This window comes from Henckelia pumila, chromosome 3, assembly GCF_033568475.1.
Source record: "Henckelia pumila isolate YLH828 chromosome 3, ASM3356847v2, whole genome shotgun sequence".
NCBI classification, from domain to species: domain Eukaryota; kingdom Viridiplantae; phylum Streptophyta; class Magnoliopsida; order Lamiales; family Gesneriaceae; genus Henckelia; species Henckelia pumila.
This window is the reverse complement of record NC_133122.1, coordinates 186,707,200-186,730,295: the sequence shown is the minus strand read 5'-3', so window position 1 is coordinate 186,730,295 and position 23,096 is coordinate 186,707,200. Positions and strand designations below refer to the sequence as shown.

At 34.2% G+C, this 23,096-nt stretch overlaps 2 protein-coding genes across 4 annotated transcripts; one reads left to right on the top strand and one right to left on the bottom strand.

Moving 5' to 3' along the window:
* The first annotated feature begins 204 nt into the window (after positions 1-204).
* Positions 205-3,937, top strand: LOC140892722 (nodulation receptor kinase-like). 3 transcript variants are annotated; one of them, XM_073301696.1, is made up of 8 exons: positions 205-467; positions 771-847; positions 1,592-1,770; positions 1,878-2,104; positions 2,201-2,327; positions 2,403-2,661; positions 2,985-3,117; positions 3,286-3,937. In XM_073301696.1, the coding sequence occupies exons 3-8, from the start codon at positions 1,599-1,601 to the stop codon at positions 3,616-3,618; spliced, it is 1,251 nt and encodes a 416-aa protein (XP_073157797.1). In that variant the 5' UTR covers positions 205-467; positions 771-847; positions 1,592-1,598; the 3' UTR covers positions 3,619-3,937. The 3 variants fall into 3 exon arrangements, with proteins under 3 accessions (XP_073157797.1, XP_073157796.1, XP_073157795.1); XM_073301695.1 differs by lacking the exon at positions 771-847 and having other exon boundaries at positions 1,596-1,770; XM_073301694.1 differs by lacking the exon at positions 771-847 and having other exon boundaries at positions 3,286-3,935.
* Positions 3,938-4,580: 643 nt separating this feature from the next.
* Positions 4,581-5,296, bottom strand: LOC140892962 (protein BRICK 1). The gene is made up of 2 exons (XM_073302024.1): positions 5,060-5,296; positions 4,581-4,990 (listed from the first exon to the last, which is right to left on the bottom strand). The coding sequence occupies exons 1-2, from the start codon at positions 5,190-5,192 to the stop codon at positions 4,863-4,865; spliced, it is 261 nt and encodes an 86-aa protein (XP_073158125.1). The 5' UTR covers positions 5,193-5,296; the 3' UTR covers positions 4,581-4,862.
* Positions 5,297-23,096: the final 17,800 nt, after the last annotated feature.

Sequence of the window (23,096 nt, the reverse complement as noted above, 5' to 3'; positions counted from 1 at the left end):
ATCGTAATTTGTAAATGGTACCTCCGCCCCAGTAATATTTTAATACTACCACAAAATTTCTTACCATTAAACAAATAGCAACTACGCCATTAAAACAAACAAATGATATGTTACTAATTATTGAGTATTAGTTAAAAGTATTGGTTATTAAATTGATTTCAGATTTATTTAATATATGTATGCCACCTCATTGCGATGTTTCAGTAATACCAACCTTTAGAGTCAAACTGGTAATTGAATCAGAAATTCATGATCCATAAATGTTTTTTGATTCCCTTTTGTCTCAAAAAATTCCCTGATAAAACCATAGAAGAAAAACCATTAATTGATCCTCTTTATGAGCGTGTAAGATCGTAGTCGTCCCTGTTGCCTGATGAAGTGAATTTTGGTGATGATCATACGATGGTGGAAAATTTTAAGATCAGTCGATAATCCACTGTCTACTCAAACAACTTTTACACACGAAGGTATGCTTTCTTCAGGCTTCTATATGCTATATGCTATATGCTAATTGTCTTTAAATTTTATTTTGGGAATGAAATGAATTTTATTTCTATGAAAAAACAAAAGAATAGTCGCAAGTTTTAGGCAATTACTAGATAAAGAAACACCATCCACCATCTACAAAGTTTTCAGATTTTTGGAAGGGATGGCAAGGTGTTTGTTCTAAAATAGACAAATAAGTTGCTTCTTTAGTCTATGGGGGTAAATTAAGTCATAGGCGGTATCACAACCAGGCACGTGATCTGTTGGTTATTGGTGTGTTTTAGAGGTTAAACCAAACTAGACGCAGATGGAAGTGGCTCAATTCATCTACAATAACTGACATATTGTAGGCTGTATTAAGGTAAAAAACTTCTTAGAAACAATTTTGGCTGCTATTATTCATGTTCCTCACTTATCAGGAATAGATAGCTCAACTTGAGCTTAAAAGCTAGATCCATAATGCTACAACAGGAGTAACTTACAGTTTGCATCAAATGATCTATTAGTTAACATATATACAATGATAAGAAATAATTTATTTTACAAAACTCAAGCTCACGAAAGGTATCCTAGTGATAGTTTAACACTCGAACACTCCCCCTCCTGCATGAGCCAAAGATGGATAATATATGCTTCTAATTTATGTCCAACGCACATGTGCATATTGGCTTGGTATTTGACATCAATGGCGCTTATAAATAAGCACAGCAGACCAACTTTACACGACTTTCCAACTGTGATAATATACTTGAAATTACTTTTTCCCAAATGTTCAAGCTCATGAGATATGACCCAACAACGATTATATACCTTAACAACAAGCTATTTTAGAACATAGAGATTAACACTAGCTGGTGAGTTTGATATCATTAGGCTAAGTTTTATAATCAAACGTCATTCACTTTCTTGTCAATCTAGATATATCAGACACAATATTAGTTTCAGTCAAAGCCAGCCTTCAAACCAAGATAATTCAAATCTATGAGCAGAGTACGGATTTTATAATTTTGCCAAGTTCAAATTACGTTGATAAAATAACAAAATGCATGAGACAAATTTTGGCTATATCTCTAAGGGTTTTTTTTTAATTATGCTTCTTTTTAAGCAAGCGGATGAGCGGTGCGGGTATGTCCTCTCATCCATCTCAAGGGATTGTGATAGGCACAATTGCTGGTGTATTCATTTTGGTTACAACAGCTATGGGAATGTGTTTCTTCTGTTGGTCTAGGAACAAGAAGAGGGGTCTGCAAAAGTTTGATGTTCAAGGGCAGGTCATGTCAAAGAGTAAGCACACACGTAACTTATGTAAAAATATCAAAATGAATATCTGTATCTGAGCAAGCATGGTCTACCCATACCTTCAAATAAGCACAACATTATTTCAAATGCAGATGCTGTCTATTCAATACCAAGCACAGAAAATATTGTAACAAAGCTCATTTCCATACAAAGTTTCACATTGAAGGACATAGAAATTGCAACAGAAAATTACAAAACATTAATAGGTGAAGGTGGGTTTGGATCAGTTTACCGTGGTACTTTACCAGATAGCGAAGAAGTCGCTGTGAAGGTTCGCTCAGCAACTTCAACTCAAGGAACTCGTGAATTTAACAATGAGGTATGTCTCTATGCTGTATCAAAACCACTAACCCAACAAGGATATCATTCACACAAGCAGCTAAAGAAACCTATCCGAAAATAACGAATTCTACAGATGAATTTTCTTTCAGCAATACGGCATGAAAATTTGGTCCCACTTCTTGGCTATTGTTGTGAGAATGACCAACAAATTCTTGTCTATCCCTTCATGTCTAACGGCTCTCTACAGGATCGCCTCTATGGTATTTGACTAAACTTTTTCAAACTAGGTTCTGCTAAAAATTAGCATTTATTTCTTGCAATTCACTAATTCACAGGAGTAGCTGCAAAGCGTAAGACTCTAGATTGGCCAACAAGGCTTTCCATTGCTTTGGGTGCTGCCAGGGGTTTAACATATCTTCACACCTTCTCTGAGAGGAGTGTCATACACAGAGATGTGAAATCAAGTAATATACTTCTTGATCATAGCATGTGTGCCAAAGTTGCAGACTTTGGCTTCTCAAAATATGCACCACAGGAAGGGGATAGTGGCACTTCCCTTGAAGTAAGGGGTACTGCGGGATACATGGACCCAGAGTAAGTATGAGATCCATAACATTTCATGATAGAAAGAGGGAAGAATCTTCACAGAAAATTTAATTTAGAAATATGGTAGCACAAATGGGATAATTAATGTTCCATCCCAATATGAATGGATTCTAAGTAAGTCCTGCTGCATTAATCCAGTTCCATGCCAACAAACATAGAGCCTTACTGTTGCGTTTTTGCAATTAAAACATCATAAAAACTGCATGTATTGACGTAAATAGTTTAGAAATTTATCCAATGAACATCTTTAACGAGAAATGGATTGATATGAACATGATGGAACTCAATATCTGACAAAATGTTGCATACAGGTATTACTCAACACAGCATCTATCTGCAAAAAGTGATGTCTTTAGCTTTGGAGTCGTACTACTGGAAATTGTAAGTGGAAGGGAACCTCTCAACATAAACAGGCCACAGAATGAGTGGAGCCTAGTTGAATGGGTAAGGGTTAATTTCTTTGAGTACCACCATGTCGTAGATTTTATGATTTGCCCTTAGAATGTATTTGGTTCTTTAGTAAGATTCTGGACAGTTATAAGTTATTCCAGTTTCTAGACGTTCCTGATTATAATTAATATTCGTGGAACATTTTTCATTTTTGACACCCAGGCAAAACCTCATATAAGGAACTCAAGAGTCGAAGAAATTGTGGACCCCGGCATAAAGGGAAGTTACCATGCTGAAGCCATGTGGAGAGTAGTGGAGGTTGCTTTGGCATGTATTGAACCTTACTCGACTTATCGTCCATGCATGGCTGACATTGTCCGTGAACTTGAGGATGCTTTCATTATAGAAAATAACGCATCTGAATACATGAAATCCATAGAGAGCTGGGGATCTAATCGGTACTCTCTAGAGAGGCCTATCGTTATGCCTTCCACTACGATTACAACAGAAGTATCACCTATCCTCATGGTACCACCACCTCCACAGCCAAGATAGCAATTGGGACAGATGAGGTCATCAATCATTCACTACAGAAAAACATTGCTAAAGTATGCAGCTTAATGATCTTATTCTTTGCAGATCAAACTAGAGAAAACAGAATAACATTTGAACTCTTTTGAACGGTTTTACTCTTGACAGTGTTCGTGTAAATACTAAGAAGGATTGGATTCACAATAGTTGCTAAGAAAACTAAATTGTCGGTAATTTGGAACCACTGACAAACTCTAGATGTCTGATAGTACCATGATAAAAACCCTACGACGTAGCATTATTTATCCAGTTCACCAACGGCCAACCATATGAGTTTGTTCTTAGAAGTATCAGCAGAACGGTTTAAAAATAATTGAAGTCGCCTTTTTGGCAGCATGGCTGAATGCAAGATCACCAACTCAAAAGTAAGAATCAAGTTCAATAATATTTTCTACACAGATACATCCCCCCAATTAGTTTTTTAAAAATATGTAAGGTCGCTAACTTGGTGACTCAAAAATGTTTAAAGCAGAACTATGACAGTTTTGTTTCTAAGAAAATCTGCAATCCTGATAAGAAAAGCATACATGGCCTACTACATCTTTTCATGTCATTTTCCCAAATAACCAAGCATTGGTAATTAGATGAAATGAGCCAAGCAAAGTTTAGCCACTATATAATGAAATCAGAGTGCATCTTGGTATATATGTCACTGTAATAACATAGATAGAAGTGCGACATGGCGTGAACTTAGATTGGGTAGCTTGTGTTATGATTTGATTGATGGATGAAAATTAAGATATATAACCATAGAAAATAGAATAATGGAATTGGTCATCTGTCTCTGCCTACTGATATTGTAATGAACATTTAAAAGCCTAACAAATCTCACGGTCGATCAGTGTTATCAATAAAGAAAACATTGAATTAAGCACTATGGAATTGAAAACAAACAAAACCACAATCAAAAATAAAAAATCAAAGCAGTAAAAGTTCCAAGTCAACTAATAAGAGTAATAATAACATCGTCGTCGTCAAAATACAGACAAGAGGCACAAATAAGCATTTCAAAAAGTGAACTGCATCCACATGCGATCCGAATCCATAACATGAATGCGCAATAATTGGTTTATACATAAAAACAATATTTAGAAACCAGCTACATGTAAAAACAACATCAAGATCGTCTCCGAGAAAGTACAGTACAGATATACAAATTAACAACTCCATTTGGCTTTTCTTACAGGCGGACACAAATTCTGAGAGAATCAATTAGGCGTAAAGAGACCTGGATTTGCCGTCGCGTTGCTGACTTGCACTTCGAGCATTTCCAGACGCCGCTCCAATGTGTCCATCTTCTCGTTCAATTTCGCCAATTTATTCTTCGTTGTAGATTCTAAAATCAAGAAAACATTGAGAAATACATACCGAAAAGAAGGATCCGAGAGGAAAACGAAGCACATACCGAACTGCACAAGGAAATCAAAGAGTCGACGGACGTTGAGAGATATATTGGAAATGAATTCGCGGTTCTCCCAGTCGGCTTGCACTGCTATCCCCACGTTCACGGCGTTCGTAATACCGCCGGCTCGAGCCATTTCACCGGAATTCAGTTCCAGCTGCCTATAAGCTAAGCATATGTTTTGGATCGGTTCCCATATATCTCCTTTTCCGACCCAAACTCCCCCACCCTTGTCCAGTCCAGCCCTACGTCTTATGAGAGAAGCTAAAAGCGTGTTGCTTTATCGCATTATTTACACGATTTTAGTTTGAAGGATTAGTGAGCGTGCGCGTTTTGAGATAATTAATTAATTAATTATTGGAATTGGAATTATTACATAAAATTATATTTTTCAAAAGAATTTATTTATAATGAATTATCAGTTATGTATCACAGCTAGTAAAAATTTGTGGATCTGTCCGATTGAAGCAAACCGTTGCTTGTTTATGTGATTACTCCATTTCTACAATGGTGAAAACATAAATTTTAACTTTGAAGGCAAGAAAATATTATAAAACTGAGTCGTACTTCAGTAATTATGAAGTGTTTTGATACGTGGGCCAAGTACATATCTAAGGTTCATTCTCAAATTTTCAAGACCTGGAAATTTGTTCATGATTTAGTAATAGGATGTCAGGTTTTCTAACAATATTTATAGCAAGCTCTCCAAAGGCGTGAATTCATCGCCACCATGATGTGAGAAAGCACAATCAGACAGATTTTGAGGTACAAGAGGGCCAATTTCAATGATCATAGCCTTACTGCACAGGAAGACTCCGCTGTCATAGCCCAACTTGAGATAGATGCACTCTCACTGGCTATGATCTCCAAAACTATTCGACATGATCTGATCTATAACTACAGATTTCTGCACCAGCCTCTACTCAAGGTGCAGATTCATTTGCTCAAGTCAATCAGTATACATCTCTCTCAAAGCAAATTGATGACGCTCGGACTGAGCCTGTTCAAATTCAAGCTGAGGGCACCTCTGCAAAGGATGATTCCCAGCCCAACACTGCAGAACAAATTGATTCTGCTCAACCTCAAGAAGAGATCCAGACTAAATTCTCTGAGCAGACTCATACAACAACACAAGTTCAGGATGAGACTACTGCCAGTCAAGATCGAACCACTTTGAAGCATGGTATACATCTTCAGATGGCTGAGACAAAACAAACTGCCTCTAAAACTGTGAAGTCTACATAAGCGCAGACTGAAGAAGTTCACATGATGATTGGTGATGCTCGGTCTAAAAGGCTACCTAAACTTCCCTTACCTCCACTACTGAAATGCTCAACTCCATAGAGGATGAAGTTCTTACAGAGCTTGGCCTCACATCCACACCAGAGCAGTCTCCTCATCGCTCGTCTGAAGCTAAGTTAGAGTTACCTTAGACTGAAAAGACTACTGGGACTTCAACCTTTTCTCTTGAAATTGAGACCATATAAGAAGATCAGACTTTTGTATCCGATTTGATCTCAAACAAGGATCCTTCTCTTCAATTGACTATTCTAACAAGAAATCCTAAATTAGAGCAAGAACGGTTGGTCTCTCATTACATCATTGAAGAATCGCAGCCTGCTATCACTCACACCGAGAAGACTTTAATTGTTAGTGTCTCACAAGAACAATCTCAAGCTACAGGCCAATATTTTGAAGTCCAGATCACCCTTGAGAAAATTTTTCTCATATCTGCGCTAGGAAAGTTTACGAAGACTATTAAAAATTTCCAGACAGATAAGATGGTCACAGCTTCGGATGCAAACCAGTTCAAAAATCTTCTATCGACTCAAGTCACTCAGATTTTTCAAGAAGTACAGGTCACCTCTTCTGAAGTCAATGTTAAGAAATCAATTATCAAGTTTTGGTGTTGAACATTATACTCTAAGACAAAAATAAAATACTACATCAAGAGACTCATTGGACGATGTTAGTCAACTGAATCAAGTGATCAGTGATCAACTCAATCAAAGTTAGTGAACTAGTCCAAAAGCTAATTTTGTATATTTCGTGACTAAACAGGAAGACTGAATTACTCGAAGAAATCATAACTGGATTCAGCTTTGTATTTAATGACTGAATACTACGACTGAGCCAGACACCTTGACTGAACCATAACTAAAAGATATTCTCGACTAGTCAAGGTTGCTCAAGTGATCTGACCAGAACTGAAGTTAAGGGTGACTGACATATATCGGAGATTTTCAAGAATGTCAGTCTCGATCCTTAGAACACTTCCAACACACTCAGAAGACATTAGATTTGTCTGTTAGCTATTTTGGGGGTATAAACATCCGTACACTGTAAACGCCGAAACAGTGATAGTGCGCAAAATGTACTTTCTATCAGAAATTGTCTACAAGAATTACAACACAAGGCAATGAATACTTATTGTGAGTAACAAATATTTTTGAATGCATTTACGACCGTTACAATCAGTGCCTATGAATAGGCTTGAAGATAAGTCGAAGAACCTCTCCAACTTTCTACGCATTCTAAGATATCTTTGCATTCAAGTTTTCAGTCGCACTTTCAAGATCACAAGTCTTAAGACAACTGATATAGAGCACGCTCAAAGTTACTTATCTGATCAAGTTAGGATCATTTTGTGCTAAGTTCTTAAAGTGTAAATCTTTGAAAACATTCATTCAGTCGAGGATTGTTTATCGTATTAAGTTGAGTGCTAGGAGTTTTAGTCGAGGCAGTGTTAATCTTGACTAAATCGGGGTGTTGCAAATCACTTTTAATACTCAAAACTTATCGTGAATCCTTCCCAAAATGAGAAAGAGGCAACGTAGGAGTTGTTAATGTCCGAACATCCAGAAACATATATGGTGTTATTATTTATTCAGTCGAGCCATCTTACAAGTGTTCATCTATCAATCGGCTTTTTTCACACATATTATTGGCTAATTAACATCGACAGTCAAGAAATAGCAAGTGGTTTAGTTGACAATTCAACTAAACTTATCATTCAAAGGAGAAAAATTGAAGTATATATTCACCCTCTCCCCCCTCTACACACGTTTAACTGATCCAACAAGTGATATCAGAGCGATGACCTTTATTGCTTTGAATACATACATCAAGATGACTTCATTCAGTAAAATTCTCATGTTCTTAATTCAAAGAAGACTTTGAAGATTGGAAGATTCATATGCAAGCTCACTTAGCAGTGCAAGATGATGACATGTGGTATGTTATCACTGATGGACTGATCACCATTACCAAAGCCAATGCAACCATTGCCATCAGTAGTGGTGTTCCACAAATGATAGAGAAACACATAATCAAATGGAAAACAGAGGATAAAAAAAGTAGGATAATGTTGCCAATTACATCATCTACAAGACTCTTGACAATAATACCTTCAAAAAAATCAAAATATGTAAAACTACGAAATATATATGTGAGAAGCTCATCCAGCTTTGTGAAGGGAATAAGCAGACAAAGGCAAACAAATTTTCAGTAGCTACTCAAAAGTTTGAAAATATCAAGATAAAGTCAGGAGAGTCAATGACTGAGTTTAATAAAAGAATTAGGAGCATTGTCATTAAATTGACTAATCTTGGGAAGATATATCCTAATCCAAAAATCATTTTAAAGGTAATGAGAAAACTGCCCAAGGAATGGGACATCAAGACCATGACAATGAAGGAATCCAAAGACCTAAACAAGTTAGAGCTGCAAGATCTATTTGTTGATCTAAAGGCCTATGAGTTTGAATTGCAGAGCAGAGGGTGATCAGTCAAACACCCCAGTCACCAAAGCCTTAGCAACAGTAATGCAATGTCTTTGTTTGTGAATAAGTTCGGGAAGTTCTTGGGAAAGAACCAAGGCAGTTTTTCCAACAACTACAAGAAGCCTTACCAGAAGAAAGAATCAACTGAGGATGCAGGTGCTTGATACAACTGTGGCAATACAGGACACTTTATCTGTGATTCCTGTGGCTAATAAAAGGGCGAGGAGTGATCGCCAGTGCCAAGAGATTGCACAAACAATGACCAGATATTGGCAGGATTCTAGGCGAAGGGAGACATGAATGAACCGATATCGTGTCGAAATTAAAGGCATTATGAGATTGTGTAGGTATGGGACTACACAGTTGCAGAAGGATTAAAAGATTTGATAGATACTACTCATATAAAAAAGGTGCATCTTTTTTTCAGGAGCTCATCATATAGGAACTCCAAAATTAAGAGTGCTAATTATAGGATGGGTGACCACCTAAAAAGTTTCTCAGGATGCATGTGAGTGAGGACATAAGCACAATGGAAAGACTCCTCTTGATACAGTGAGGATATTCGTCGAATCTGGGGGCATTAAAATTGGTATCAGAGTCAATCTCTCTTAGTACGGTATGGTTTGGGGACAAACTAGGCGGAAGCTAGTGGAAATGCGACGCTTGGGGATGATAAGAGAGCAAAGAGTGATCACCGGTGTCAAGAGGTTGCACAGACAATGAGCGGCTCCTGACAGGATTCTAGGCAAAGAGAGACATGAATGAATCAATCTCGTGTCAGAATGAGAGGGATTCTGAGACTATGTATATATGGGACTGCACAGTTGAAGAATAATTAAAAGATTTGATATGTACTACTCATATTTAGAAGGTGCATCATCTTTTCAGGAGCTCATCATACAGGACTTCAAAGTTAAGCGTGCTTGACTTGGGGCAATGACCGCTTAAATCGGTGTGATATGAATCTACTGGCAAGCATACCAGGTCAAGTTATAGATAGTGAATAAAAATCAGATGTCGAACCCACAGGGACTGTTATTTTGCAAGTACCAAAATATATTTATTCCTACATAATCTAGACTAGTGAATAAGATCAATTTCAGATTTTAAACTAATAAATAAAATTGCAAATAAACTTAAATTCACTCAAATGCAGCACGAAAAATTGGATTAAATTCAAATATGATAAAAGCTCGATCAAGGACACACGTAGGTATCAAACAAATCATGTAACATGTAGTTGATTCGGGATTCAGATTTAATCTTAAATTACGATGAATTTTCCTAACTTGTTTAAAGGTTTATTTCTAAAACAATTAAAACTATTCAAATACTGACGGATTAAATTTTCATAATTCTAATCAAATTTGAATGCATTAAATATTTGTGAAAATTCAGTTTTTACCTAAAACCGCACGATGCAATCGAATACTATTTTTAGTCAATTTTACCTCGTGTTGATTATTAAAGTGATCAAAATCAATTCTTCCTCTGTAGACTTAGAACCGATTAACATTCAAACAAATATTTAATCAGGCTATTCATAAGAAAAACATAAATCTAACAATCAATAAACTAAAATTAAGTCTGAAAATTCCCAAATAAACATCCACGTTTCTACATGAATTTTTTCGGCCCAATCACGCGGCCTTGATCGAAAAAAAACTACTCCATAAACAAAATCATGATTTAAACTAAGTTTTTAATCATGAAATAAAAATAAAATTCAAGAAGAGAAGAAAAACTGAGTGCCGAAATCTTCAATCTCCACGCCTGTAGCCGTCGCCTCTGTGAAGTTCCAGAACCCCCTTCTCACGTCTGATGATTCCCTTTTATATGGGTTCGAAAAGCCCATGAAATAAATCCCGCAAAATAAAAGATTTAATTTCTAAAATTATGGCGATCTCTCGCTCGAGCGCACAAAGTTGCGCTCGAGCGAGCAACTTTTTGCCCGTATTCTTTCCGCATTCTCCAGGCTCACTCGAGCGCGTAAAACACGCGCTCGAGTGAGATGTTTTCTGCTCCGATTTCTCTTCCAAATCAACCTAGCGCTCTTTACAAGCGCAATAGCGCGCCCTTTGTTCTAATAGCGCAGGCAGCGCGTCTCATTAGCGCAATAGCGCCTCTCCTAGGCACTCTTCTTTCTCTCAAAGCGCTATAGCGCTATTCTTAGAGCGGTTGTTTAGAGATATTCGTTAGAGCTGTTCATTAGCACTCTACTTCTTTATTTTCTCTTTAGCGCTTAATATCTTCTTCTTTCTTTTCAAAACTCTATTAATTTTTATTTTTCCTACAAATAAAACCCGAAGAATGAAATGCACACAAAATAGACATAAAATATCACAAAATAATGCATACAAAATCACTTATCAACACCCCCATACTTAAATCTTGCTCGCTCTCGAACAAGACAAACAATGCAACAAACAACAAAGTAGGAACAGTTCATGGGAATTTGCCTCAGAGAAGTCACATGACAAATTAAAACACCCTCGACTCTCCACAATACACCATCGGTTTAGTGTGAACGTGTGTGTGCGCGATATTATTCCAGTTACATGCAACTTAGATAGAATCCATTTCAAAGCTGCTTAGTGACCTAATAACACATTAGTGCAAGAGTCACTCGCATGCATCCATTCCTTCCAACCACCTCTAACCTACACACCTCCCTTGAGATTATTATCATGCACCGCCGAATTTTGCACCCGACATTTTTAAGCCCCAATAATTACCCGCAAACTTAGCTATAACTGTGATAGGATTCGAATTTCAATCCCCTCGTCTATAGCCCGGATGGAGCAACAATCTCATTGAACCCGCAAACTTAGCTTTTAACTAGGAGATTAGGATTTCAATCCCATGTCAGAAACCCAGAATATGGAATTGCTATTAATTTTCAAGAACCAAATTATTCTTTTTAAGAAAAATAACCCCATTTAATCCGCATACTTAGCCAATGACAAGGTAATTAGGATTTCAATTCCTCGTCTACGACCCGGATGAAGTTTATTTTTTTAAAAAAAAAATTTTCATCTATTTCAATTTTTCAAAATTTTTGGTGCGCCCAAGATCATAAGTGCATTTGTTTGAGGATCAATGTAAACACACAAGGGAGTAATTGAAGTTGACGCTGATACAGACGAAGTGTTGAATTATTTGCGGGCAGAGCTAAATACCTTGATGGAGTCCTTGTGAACTGACTCAAATACTTTTCATGTTGATTTTTGAATGATTTGCGGAGAAACGTGCAAACTCGATTCTGAAGATTAAGAATACATATAAACTGAGGTTGTGATTTAGAAGCACGAGTTAACTGACTCCATCTTATCAATATCACTACTTATATCTTTGTAAATCACACGAGTTTGCCCATTCTGAACAGATGTCATATTACTTCAATTTTGGACTAGTTTGTCACATGAAACAGGGATACTGACCAATTGAATTAAAGATAAGTTCATGATATCATGTTGTAGATTTTTATAAACATACATGTTTAAACAAATATAGCAAAATTATGTCAATGAATACATGTTCCAATTTTATTTTTTTTAAATTTTTTTTTTGACTTGTTAAATTTTTGTATATTTTTTGATACTTATTAGGTATTTCAACATTATATGTCTTTTTCCTTGATAATTTATCTATGTTTCAACAATCTCAATCTTGACATCAATATTTTGTTAGTCATCAATTATATCTCTCTTTTTTTAATTTTTCGCATGATTATGTTTAATATTTCATTTTAGTAATTGACCTCGAATAGCCATGCATGTTGCATCGGTTAAATTACTTGACATGGTTTCAACACACAGAAAAGTTGTGTCATGTGCATTATTTATGTCCTCGATCATACTCATGTCATTTTTTATTTGGAATTTGATGATTTTGGCTTACGAGATAGTGTTGAATCCATATTTCTATATGTTCAAAATCTAACCATCAGATAAGGACAATGGGGCGGGCCGGGGCGGGGACGGGGACGGGGACGGGGACGGGGACGGGGACGGGGACGGGGAAGGCATACAAAACTCGTCCTTAACCTCATCTCCCCCTCATTCCCTGTTATTTTTAATCTGGATTTCCAATCTCCATATCCGTGGGGACTTAATCACTATACTTGTCCTCATACCAGAATATATATATTTAGTTTTATTTTTATATATATTGTTAGTCAATTTTATTGTAAAATCTATAAAATAAAATTGATGTAAGAAAAATTGATTGTAAAATTAAAATTTAACATTAATCAAAATATTTTGAATAAAAATATTTCTATCAATCAAGATTATTTTTTAAGTGAATGAAAATTGTTCTTTTAATCACTACTTTAAATTTTTTTTGACTTGTTAAATTTTTGTATATTTTTTGTTACTTATTAGGTATTTCAACATTATATTTCTTTTTCCTTGATAATTTATCTATGTTTCAACAATCTAAATATTGACATCGACATTTTGTTAGTCATCAATTATATCTCATTTTTTTTTAATTTTTTCGCATGATTATGTTAAATATTTTATTTTAGTAATTGACCTTGAATAGCCATGCATGTTGCATCGGTTAAAGTACTTGATATGGTTTCGACACACAGAAAATTGTGTCATGTGCATTATTTATGTCCTCGGTCATACTCATGTTATTTTTTTTTGGAATTTGATGATTTTGGCTTACGAGATAGTGTTGAATCCGTATTTCTGTATGTTGAAAATCTAACAATCAAATAGGAAAAATGGGGCGGGGCGGGGACGGGGAAGACATACAAAACTCGTCCTTAACCTCATCTCTGCCCCATTCCCCGTTATTTTTAATCTATATTCCTCATCCCCATATCCGTGGTTTCCTATTCAGATTTACGTGGCCCTATTGTTAACTTCTCCTTAGTGGCGAGTCAACATTCAGTCATCTCATTCAGTTAATATTATAATAAAAAAATTTACCCAAAATATTTTATGTATTTTATAATAAAATGGAAGAATGATTTTTATATTGTTATATAATACAATTTACTAATAACATATATATATATATATATAAGTATTTTATAATAAAATTTATTTATAATATATATACTATTTTTGGGTATGGAAATGGGGTTGAGGACTTGGACCCGGCGGGGATGGGGATGGGAAATCCCTGATAAGAAATTGGGGCGGGTATATTGTTGGGCTTCAAATTCTGGGACGGAGATGGGAAAGGCATCTCCGTCCCCTCCCCATTGTCATCTCTACAGTTATCTATCTCATTAGTTTAAATTCTAGTATTTGGTTTTCAAATCAGATTTACGTGGCCCTATTGTTAACTTCTCCTTATTGACGAGTTAACATTCAGTCACCTCCTTCAGTGCCCCTCATCCTATAGTTCCTTAGCCTCTCTTTCCACTCGTTCCCTAGCCTCTCATTCCTCTCGTTCTCTAACCTCTTGTTCCGCTAGTTTCTAGTCTCTCGTTTGTTCGCATCTTCTTTATCCTCTGCCCTAGCCTCTCATTTATTCGCGTATTCTTTCTTCTTTAGACTCTCTTTTTCCTGTCGTTTCATTACAAAGGTGCCAACTTTTCTTATTAAGTAAGAAGCTGCAGAAATAACAGGGACTAGTTTGGGATGTATGATGCTCACATTTGTCAAAAATAAGGCAACTAACATGTCACATAATCCACAATCTTTGGTATCTTGTATTGCTATTTCGAGAAGTATGAGTGAAGATAACAACAAGCCAATTGACCAAAAAAAAATCTTTGTCGCCTTTCAACATTGAGATTTAGATTGAACCAACCATCGTCACAGATGATATGATCGCTTGAATAATCTCGACAATAAAACACCAGATCCTGTGATTCCTAGCCAACCATATTTTCAACAAGCTCATTCCAAAGACAAGTGGTGGAATAAGTAATGCAGAATATAAAATTTGGATTAAACCAGTCATCAGCATATATGATATTATTACCTAAATAATCTCAATAATGAAACACCAGATCTGGTGATTTCTTATTAGGTAAGAAGTCACAGAAAGAACAAGGACAAATTTGGATGTTTGATGTTCACATTTGTCGAAAATAAGGCAACTAACATGTAACATAACCCAGAATCTTATGTATCTTGTATTGCTATTTCGAGAAGTATGAGTGAAGTTAACAGCAAGCCAAGTGACCACAAAAATGTTTTTTGTCACCTTTCAACATTGAGATTTGGATTGAACCAGCCATCGTCACAGATGATATGATCTCCTGAATAATCTCGACAATTAAACACCAGATCCGGTGATTTATAGTCAACCATTTTTTAAACGTGCTCATTCGAAAGACAATAATAATTTTGATTGATAGAAATATCTGTTATTTAATATATTTTTATTAATTTTAAATTTTTATATTATAATAAAAAATTTTACCCAAAATATTTTATGTATTTTATCAAAAAATTGAAGAATGATTTTTATATTGTTATATAATACAATTTACTAATATCATATATATATATAATAATTTTATAATAAAATTTATTTATAATATATATATACTTTTTTCGGGTATGGAGATGGGGTTGAGGACTTTGTCCCCGCGGGGATGAGGATGGGGACGGGAATGGGGATGGAGATGGGGAATCCCCGATAAGAAATTGGGGCGGGTATATGGATGGGGTTCGAATTTTGGGATGGAGATGGGAAAGACATTTTCGTCCCCGTCCCATTGTTATCCCAGCATTTATATATCTCATTAGTTTAAAATTCGAGTATTTGGTTTCCAAATCAGATTTACGTGGCCCTATTGTTTACTTCTCTTTAGTGTCGAGTCAACATTCAGTCATCTCCTTCTGTGACTCCTCATCGTGTAGTTCCGTGGCCTCTCTTTTCACTCGTTCCCTAGCCTATCATTACTATCGTTCTCTAACCTCTCGTTCCTCTAGTTTCTAGCCTCTCGTTTATTCGCCTCTTCTTTCTCCTCTGGCCTCTCTTTTTTCAATCAATTCATTGCTTAGGTCCCACTTTCCTTATTAGGTAAGAAGCGCAGAAATAACAAGGACAAATTTGGGATGTATGATGTTCAAATTTGTCAAAAATAAGGCAACTAACATGTCACATAACCCACAATCTTCGGTATCTTGTATTGCTATTTCGAGAAGTATGAGTGAAACTAACAGCAAGCCAAGTGACCACAAAAAAAAATTTCGTCTCCTTTCAACATTGAGATTTGGATTGAATAAGCCATCGTCACAGATGATATGATCGCTTGAATAATATCGACACTAAAACACCAGATCCGGTGATTCCTAGCCAATCATATTTTCAACAAGCTTATTCCAAAGACAAGTGGTGGAATAAGAAATGCGGAATATTAAATTTGGATTGAACCAGTCATCGGCACATATGATATGATCGCATGAATAATCTCGACAATGAAACACTAGATCTGTTGATTTCTTATCAGGTAAGAAGCCACAAAAAGAACGGGGACAAATTTGGGATGTATGATGTTCACATTTGTCGAAAATAAGGCTACTAATATGTCACATAACCCACAATCCTCCGTATCTTGTATTGATATTTTGAGAAGTATGAGTGAAGCTAACAACAAGCCAAGTGACCACAAAATTTTTTTGTCACCTTTCAACATTGAGATTTGGATTTAACCAGCCATCTTCACAGATGATATGATCGCCTCAATAATCTCGATAATAAAACACCAGATCCGATGATTTCTAGCCAACCATTTTTTCAACGAGCTCATTCGAAAGACAATATAAATTTTGATTGATAGAAATATTTGTTATTTAAATTATTATTATTATTTTTAAAATATAATATTATAATAAAAAATTTACCCAAAATATTTTATGTATTTTATCTTAAAATTGAAGAATGATTTTTATATTGTTATATAGTACAATTTACTAATATCATAATATATATATATATAAGTATTTTATAATAAAATTTATTTATAATATTTTTTTCGGGTATGGAGAAGAGGTTGAGAACTTGGTCCCCGCGGGGATGGGGATGGGGAATCATCGATAAGAAATTGGGGCAGGTATAGGAATGGGGTTTGAATTCTGGGACGGAGATGGAAAAGACATTTCCGTCCCAGCCCCATTGTCATCGCTACATTTATCTATCTCATTAGTTTAATTGGTTTCCAAATCAGATTTACGTGTCTCTATTGTTAACTTCCCCTTATTGGCGAGTCAAAATTCGGTCACCAAATCAGATTTATGTGTCCCTATTGTTAACTTTTTCTTAGTGACGAGTCAACATTCAGTCATCTCCTTCAGTGTCCTCTCATCCTATACTTCCTTAGCCTTTATTTCACTTGTTCCCTAGCCTCTCATTTCTCTCGTTCTCTAACCTCTCGTTCCACTAGTTCCAGACTCTCGTTTGTTCGCGTCTTCTTTCTCCTCTGCCCTAGCCTCTTGTTTATTCGCGTTTTCTTTCTCCTCCGGCCTCTCTTTTTCTAGTCGTTTCATTGCAAAGGTGCTGACTTTCCTTATTAGTAAATTAAGAAGCCAAATAAATAACAGGGACAAATTTGGGATGTATGATGTTCAAATTTGTCAAAAATAATGCAACTAACATGTCACATAACCCACAATCTTCGGTATCTTGCATTGTTATTTCGAGAAGTGTGAGTGAAACTAACAGCAAGCCAAGTGACCAAAAAAAAAAATTCGTCTCCTTTCAACATTGAGATTTGGATTGAACCAGCCATCGTCACAAATGATATGATCGCTTGAATAATCTCAACATCCTAGCCAACCATATTTTCAACGAGCTCATTCCAAAAACAAGTGGTTGAATAAGAAATGCAGAATATTAAATTTGGATTGAACCAGTCATCGGCACATATGATATGATCGCATGAATAATCTCGACAATGAAACACCAGATCTGTTGATTTCTTATTAGGTAAGAAGCCACAGAAAGAACGAGGACAAATTTGGGATGTATGATGTTCACATTTGTCGAAAATAAGGCAACTAATATGTCACATAACCCACAATCTTCCGTATCTTGTATTGATATTTTGAGAAGTATGAGTGAAGCTAACAACAAGTCAAGTGACCACAAAAATTTTTTTTGTCACATTTCAACATCCAATTGAACCAGCCATTGTCATAGATGATATGATCGCCTGAATAATCTCGACAATGAAACACCAGATCCGGTGATTTCTACCAACCATTTTTTCAACGAGCTCATTCGAAGACAATAATAATTTTGATTGATATAAATATTTGTTATTTAAAATATTCTTATTAATTTCAAAATTTAATATTATAATTAAAAAATTTACCCAAAATATTTTATATATTTTATCATAAAATTGAAGAATGATTTTTATATTGTTATATAACACAATCTACTAATATCATATATATAAGTATTTTATAATAAAATTTATTTATAATACATATATTTTTTTCGGGTATGGAGATGTGGCTGAGGACTTGGTCCCCGCGGGATGGGGAATACTCGACAAGAAATTGGGGCGGGTATAGGGATGGGGTTTGAATTCTGGGACGGGGATGGGAAAGGCATTTTCGTCCCCGTCCCATTGTCATACCTACATTTATCTATCTCATTAGTTTAAACTTCGAGTATTTGGTTTCCAAATCAGATTTATGTGGCCCTATTGTTAACTTCTCCTTAGTGGCGAGTCAACATTCAGTCATCTCCTTCAGTAATTCCTCATCTTGTAGTTCCTTAGCCTCTGTTTCCACTCGTTCCCTAACCTCTCATTCCTCTCGTTCTCTAACCTCTCGTTCTGCTAGTTCCTAGCCTCTTTTTTATTCGCATATTCTTTCTCCTCTGACCTCTCTTTTTCCAGTCGTTTCATTGCAAAGGTGCCGACTTTTCTATTAGGTAAGAAGCCACATAAATAACAGGGACAAATTTCGGATATATGATGTTCAAATTTGTCAAAAATAAAGCAACTAACATGTCACATAACCCATAATCTTTGGTATCTTTAATTGCTATTTCGAGAAATATGAGTGAAACTAACAGCAAGCCAAGTGACCACAAAAAAAAATTTCCCATTCTTGGTCACGTAGCTTTTCCAATTCTGCTTATTTTTCACATGGTTACAATAGTCTTATTCTTATAGAAATAATACAAAGAAAAAACTCAATTTACCTTCACTTTTAGCCTGTCTCCTCGACTCGTACTCCAACGTCACTCGTCTCTTGGCCGTTAGTACCGCCACATCTTTCTCCAACCCTTGTTTCCTGATCGTCAATGCCGCCACTTCTTCCTTCAAGGATATCACATTCTTCTCCAGTAATTGTAATTTTGTTAAATTGAAATTAGGTTTCAAATGTATATTGAAAACTCAAAACTAAATTAACTCACAAAACTTACCAATTGAACAAATGTCATATTATTTCAATTTCGGACTGGTTTGTCACATGAAATAGGGATACTGACCAATTGAATTAAAGATAAGTTCATGACATCATGTTGTAGATTTTTATAAACATATATGTTAAAACAAATATAGAGAAATTATGTCAATGAATACATGTTCCAATTTTATTTTTAAAATTTTTTTTTTGACTCGTTAAATTTTTGTATATTTTTTGTTACTTATTAGGTATTTCAACATTATATGTCTTTTTCCTTGATAATTTATCTATGTTTCAACAATCTCAATCTTGACATCAATATTTTGTTAGTCATCAATTATATCTCTTTTTTTAATTTTTTCGCATGATTATGTTTAATATTTCATTTTAGTAATTGACCTCGAATAGCCATGCATGTTGCATCGGTTAAAGTATTTGACATGGTTTCAACTCATAGAAAAGTTGTGGCATGTGCATTATTTATGTCCTCGGTCATACTCATTTCAAATTTTATTTGGAATTTGATTATTTTGGCTTATGAGATAGTTTTGAATTCGTATTTTTGTATGTTCACAATCTAACCATCAGATAGGGTCAATGTGGCGGGGCGGGGACGGGGTTGCCTTCCTCGTCCCCGTCCTCGATTACAAAACTCATCATTATCCCCATCTTTGCCCCGTTCCCCGTTATTTTTAATCCGATATTCTTCATCCCTATACCCGTGGGGACTTAGTCACTATCCTCGTCTTCATACCCGAATATATATCAATATATATTTAGTTATATATATATATATATATATATATTGTTAGTCAATTTTTTTATAAATACATTTAAAAAAATTTGGTGTAAGAAAAATTGATTTTAAAATTTAAATTTAAAATTAATTGCAATATCTTGAATAAAAATATTCATATCAATCAAGATTATTTTTTAAGTGAATAAAAATTGTTCTTTTAAAATAAAATATTATATATCAAAATTTTTGTCAAAAAAAGTCAAATAAACAATAAATATACATGATTAATCTTTATAGTTTATTTATGTTGCGTAATCAATATTTTTTTATTATAAAAATTATGTTATCCATTATATATAATGCATAAAAATAGTACAAACTAATAAATCTTATTATTTTTAATATTTACTATAATTTATATTTTATTCAAATATTTAATAAAATTTGATGAATAAAAAATAAATATACTTCAACATTATTATTATTATTATTATTATTATTATTATTATTATTATTATTATTATTATTATTATTATTATTATTATTATTATTATTATTATTATTATTATTATTATTATTATCGAGGCGTGTTCGGGGATGGAGATAGCATCCTCATATCCACCACAATATGATTCGGGACTCAAACTCATACCTGAAATAACTCTATCATACCCGCCCCATTTTGGGTTTTCGACGCGAATCCCTGAACCAGTGGGGAAAATTGTCATCCCTACCACCATAAAACACCACATTGAAAAACACCATCCACATAATGCACGTAACATGTTTATAACTGCTGAAAATCGTAGTGTTGATCGACTTGCAGTTTTCTCTTCCAAGGAGACCTTGAAGTAGAATCAAGTTGGAGATCAAAAAAATGAAGATATCGATTATGAACATGCTATAATTTTAAATAGGTTGGAAACCAACATGAGAGTAATTGGAGTGGACGCTGACACAGTCGAATTGTTGAATTATTTGCGGGCAGAGCTACATACCTTGGTGGAGTCCTTGCGAACTGACTTAAATACTTTTCATGTTGATTTTTGAATGATTTGCGGAGAATACATATAAATTGAGTAAGTGATTTAAAAACACGAGTTAGCTGACTTTATCTTATCACTATCACAACTTTTATCTTTGTCAATCACACGAGTTTGCCCATTCTAAGCAGATGTTATATTACTTCAATTTCGGACTAGTTTGTCACATGAAACAGGGTTTTACTAGCCAATTGAATGAAATACGATGTTCATGACATCATGTTGTAGATTTTGATAAACATACATGTTAAAACAAATATAGCAAAATTATGTCAATGAATACATGTTTTGTTTTAATTTTTTAAAAATTTTTTGGACTTGTTAAATTTTTGTATATTTTTTCAATTAATTAAATATTTCAGCATTATATGTCCTTTTCCTTGATAATTTATCTACGTTTCAACAATCTCAATCTTGACATCAATATTTTGTTAGTCATCAATCTGCCCACCTCGTCCCAGATCACTAAAACTCGGTACCGGGTTTTAGTTTTTTTTTTTTTTTTTTTCGTATCACTAAAAACACGGTACCGAATTTTTTTAGTCGGGGACGAGTTGGGCAGCATTGGTTGGGCAGCTGAATATATATATATATATATATTTATATTTATTTTTATATATATTTTTATTCAATTTTTTTTATAAATACATTTAAAAAAATTTGGTGTAAGAAATATTGATTGTAAAATTAAAATTTAAGATTAATTACAATATCTTGAATAAAAAATATTTTTATCAATCAAAATTTTTTTTAAGTGAATGAAAATTGTTCTTTTAAAATAAAATATTATATATTAAAATTTTAGTCAAAATATTTTTTTTTCAAAAAATTTTCAAATAAACAATAAATATACATGATTAATCTTAATAGTTTATTTATGTTACGTAATCAAGTAATATTTTTAAATTATAAAAATTATGTTATCCATTATATATAATGCATAAAAATAGTACAAACTAATAAATTCTATTATTTTTAATATTTACGATAATTTATATATTATTCAAAGATTTAATAAAATTTGATGAATAAAATATATATATATACTTTATTATTATTATTATTATTATTATTATTATTATTATTATTATTATTATTATTATTATTATTATTATCAAGGCGGGTTCGGGGATTGAGATAGCATCTTCATACCCGCCCCAATATGCTTCGGAAATTTTAACCCAAACTCATACTCGAAATAGCTCCCTCATATCCGCCCTGTTTTGGGTTATTCACGCGAATCAATTCCGTGGGGAAAATTGTCATCCCTACCACCATAGAACACCACATTAAAAAAACACCATCCACATCATATACATAACATGTTTATAACAGCTGGAAATTGTAGTCTTGGTCAACTTGCAGTTTTTATTTCAAGGAAACCTTGAAGTGGAATCAAGTTGGAGATCAAGAAAATGAAGATATCGATGATGAACATGCTAGAATTTTAAATAGGTTGGAAACCCACAAGGGAGTAATTGGAGTTGACGCTGACACAGTCGAAGTGTTGAATTCTTTGCGGGCAGAACTACATACCTTGATGTAGTCCTTGTAAACTGACTCAAATACTTTTCATGTTGATTTTTGAATGATTTGCGGAGAAACGTGCAAACTCGATTTTGAAGATTAAGAATACATATAAACTGAGTAAGTGATTTAGAAGGACGAGTTAACTGACTCCGTCTTATCACTATCACAACTTTTATCTTTGTCAATCACACGAGTTTGTCCATTCTGAGCAGATGTCATATTACTTCAATTTCGGACTAATTTGTCAAATGAAACAGGGTTACTAGACAATTGAATCAAAGATGATGTTCATGAAATCATGTTGTAGATTTTGATAAACATAAATGTAAAAACAAATATAGCAAAATTATGTCAATGAATACATGTTCTGATTTTATTTTTTTATTTTTTTTTACTTGTTAAATTTTTGTATAATTTTTGTTACTTATTAGGTATTTCAACATTATATGTCCTTTTCTTTGATAATTTATCTACGTTTCAACAATCTCAATCTTGACATCAATTTGTTAGTCATCAATTATATCTCATTTTTTCAATTTTTTCGCATGTTTATGTTGAATATTTCATTTTAGTAATTGACCTCTAATAGCCATGCATGTTGCAT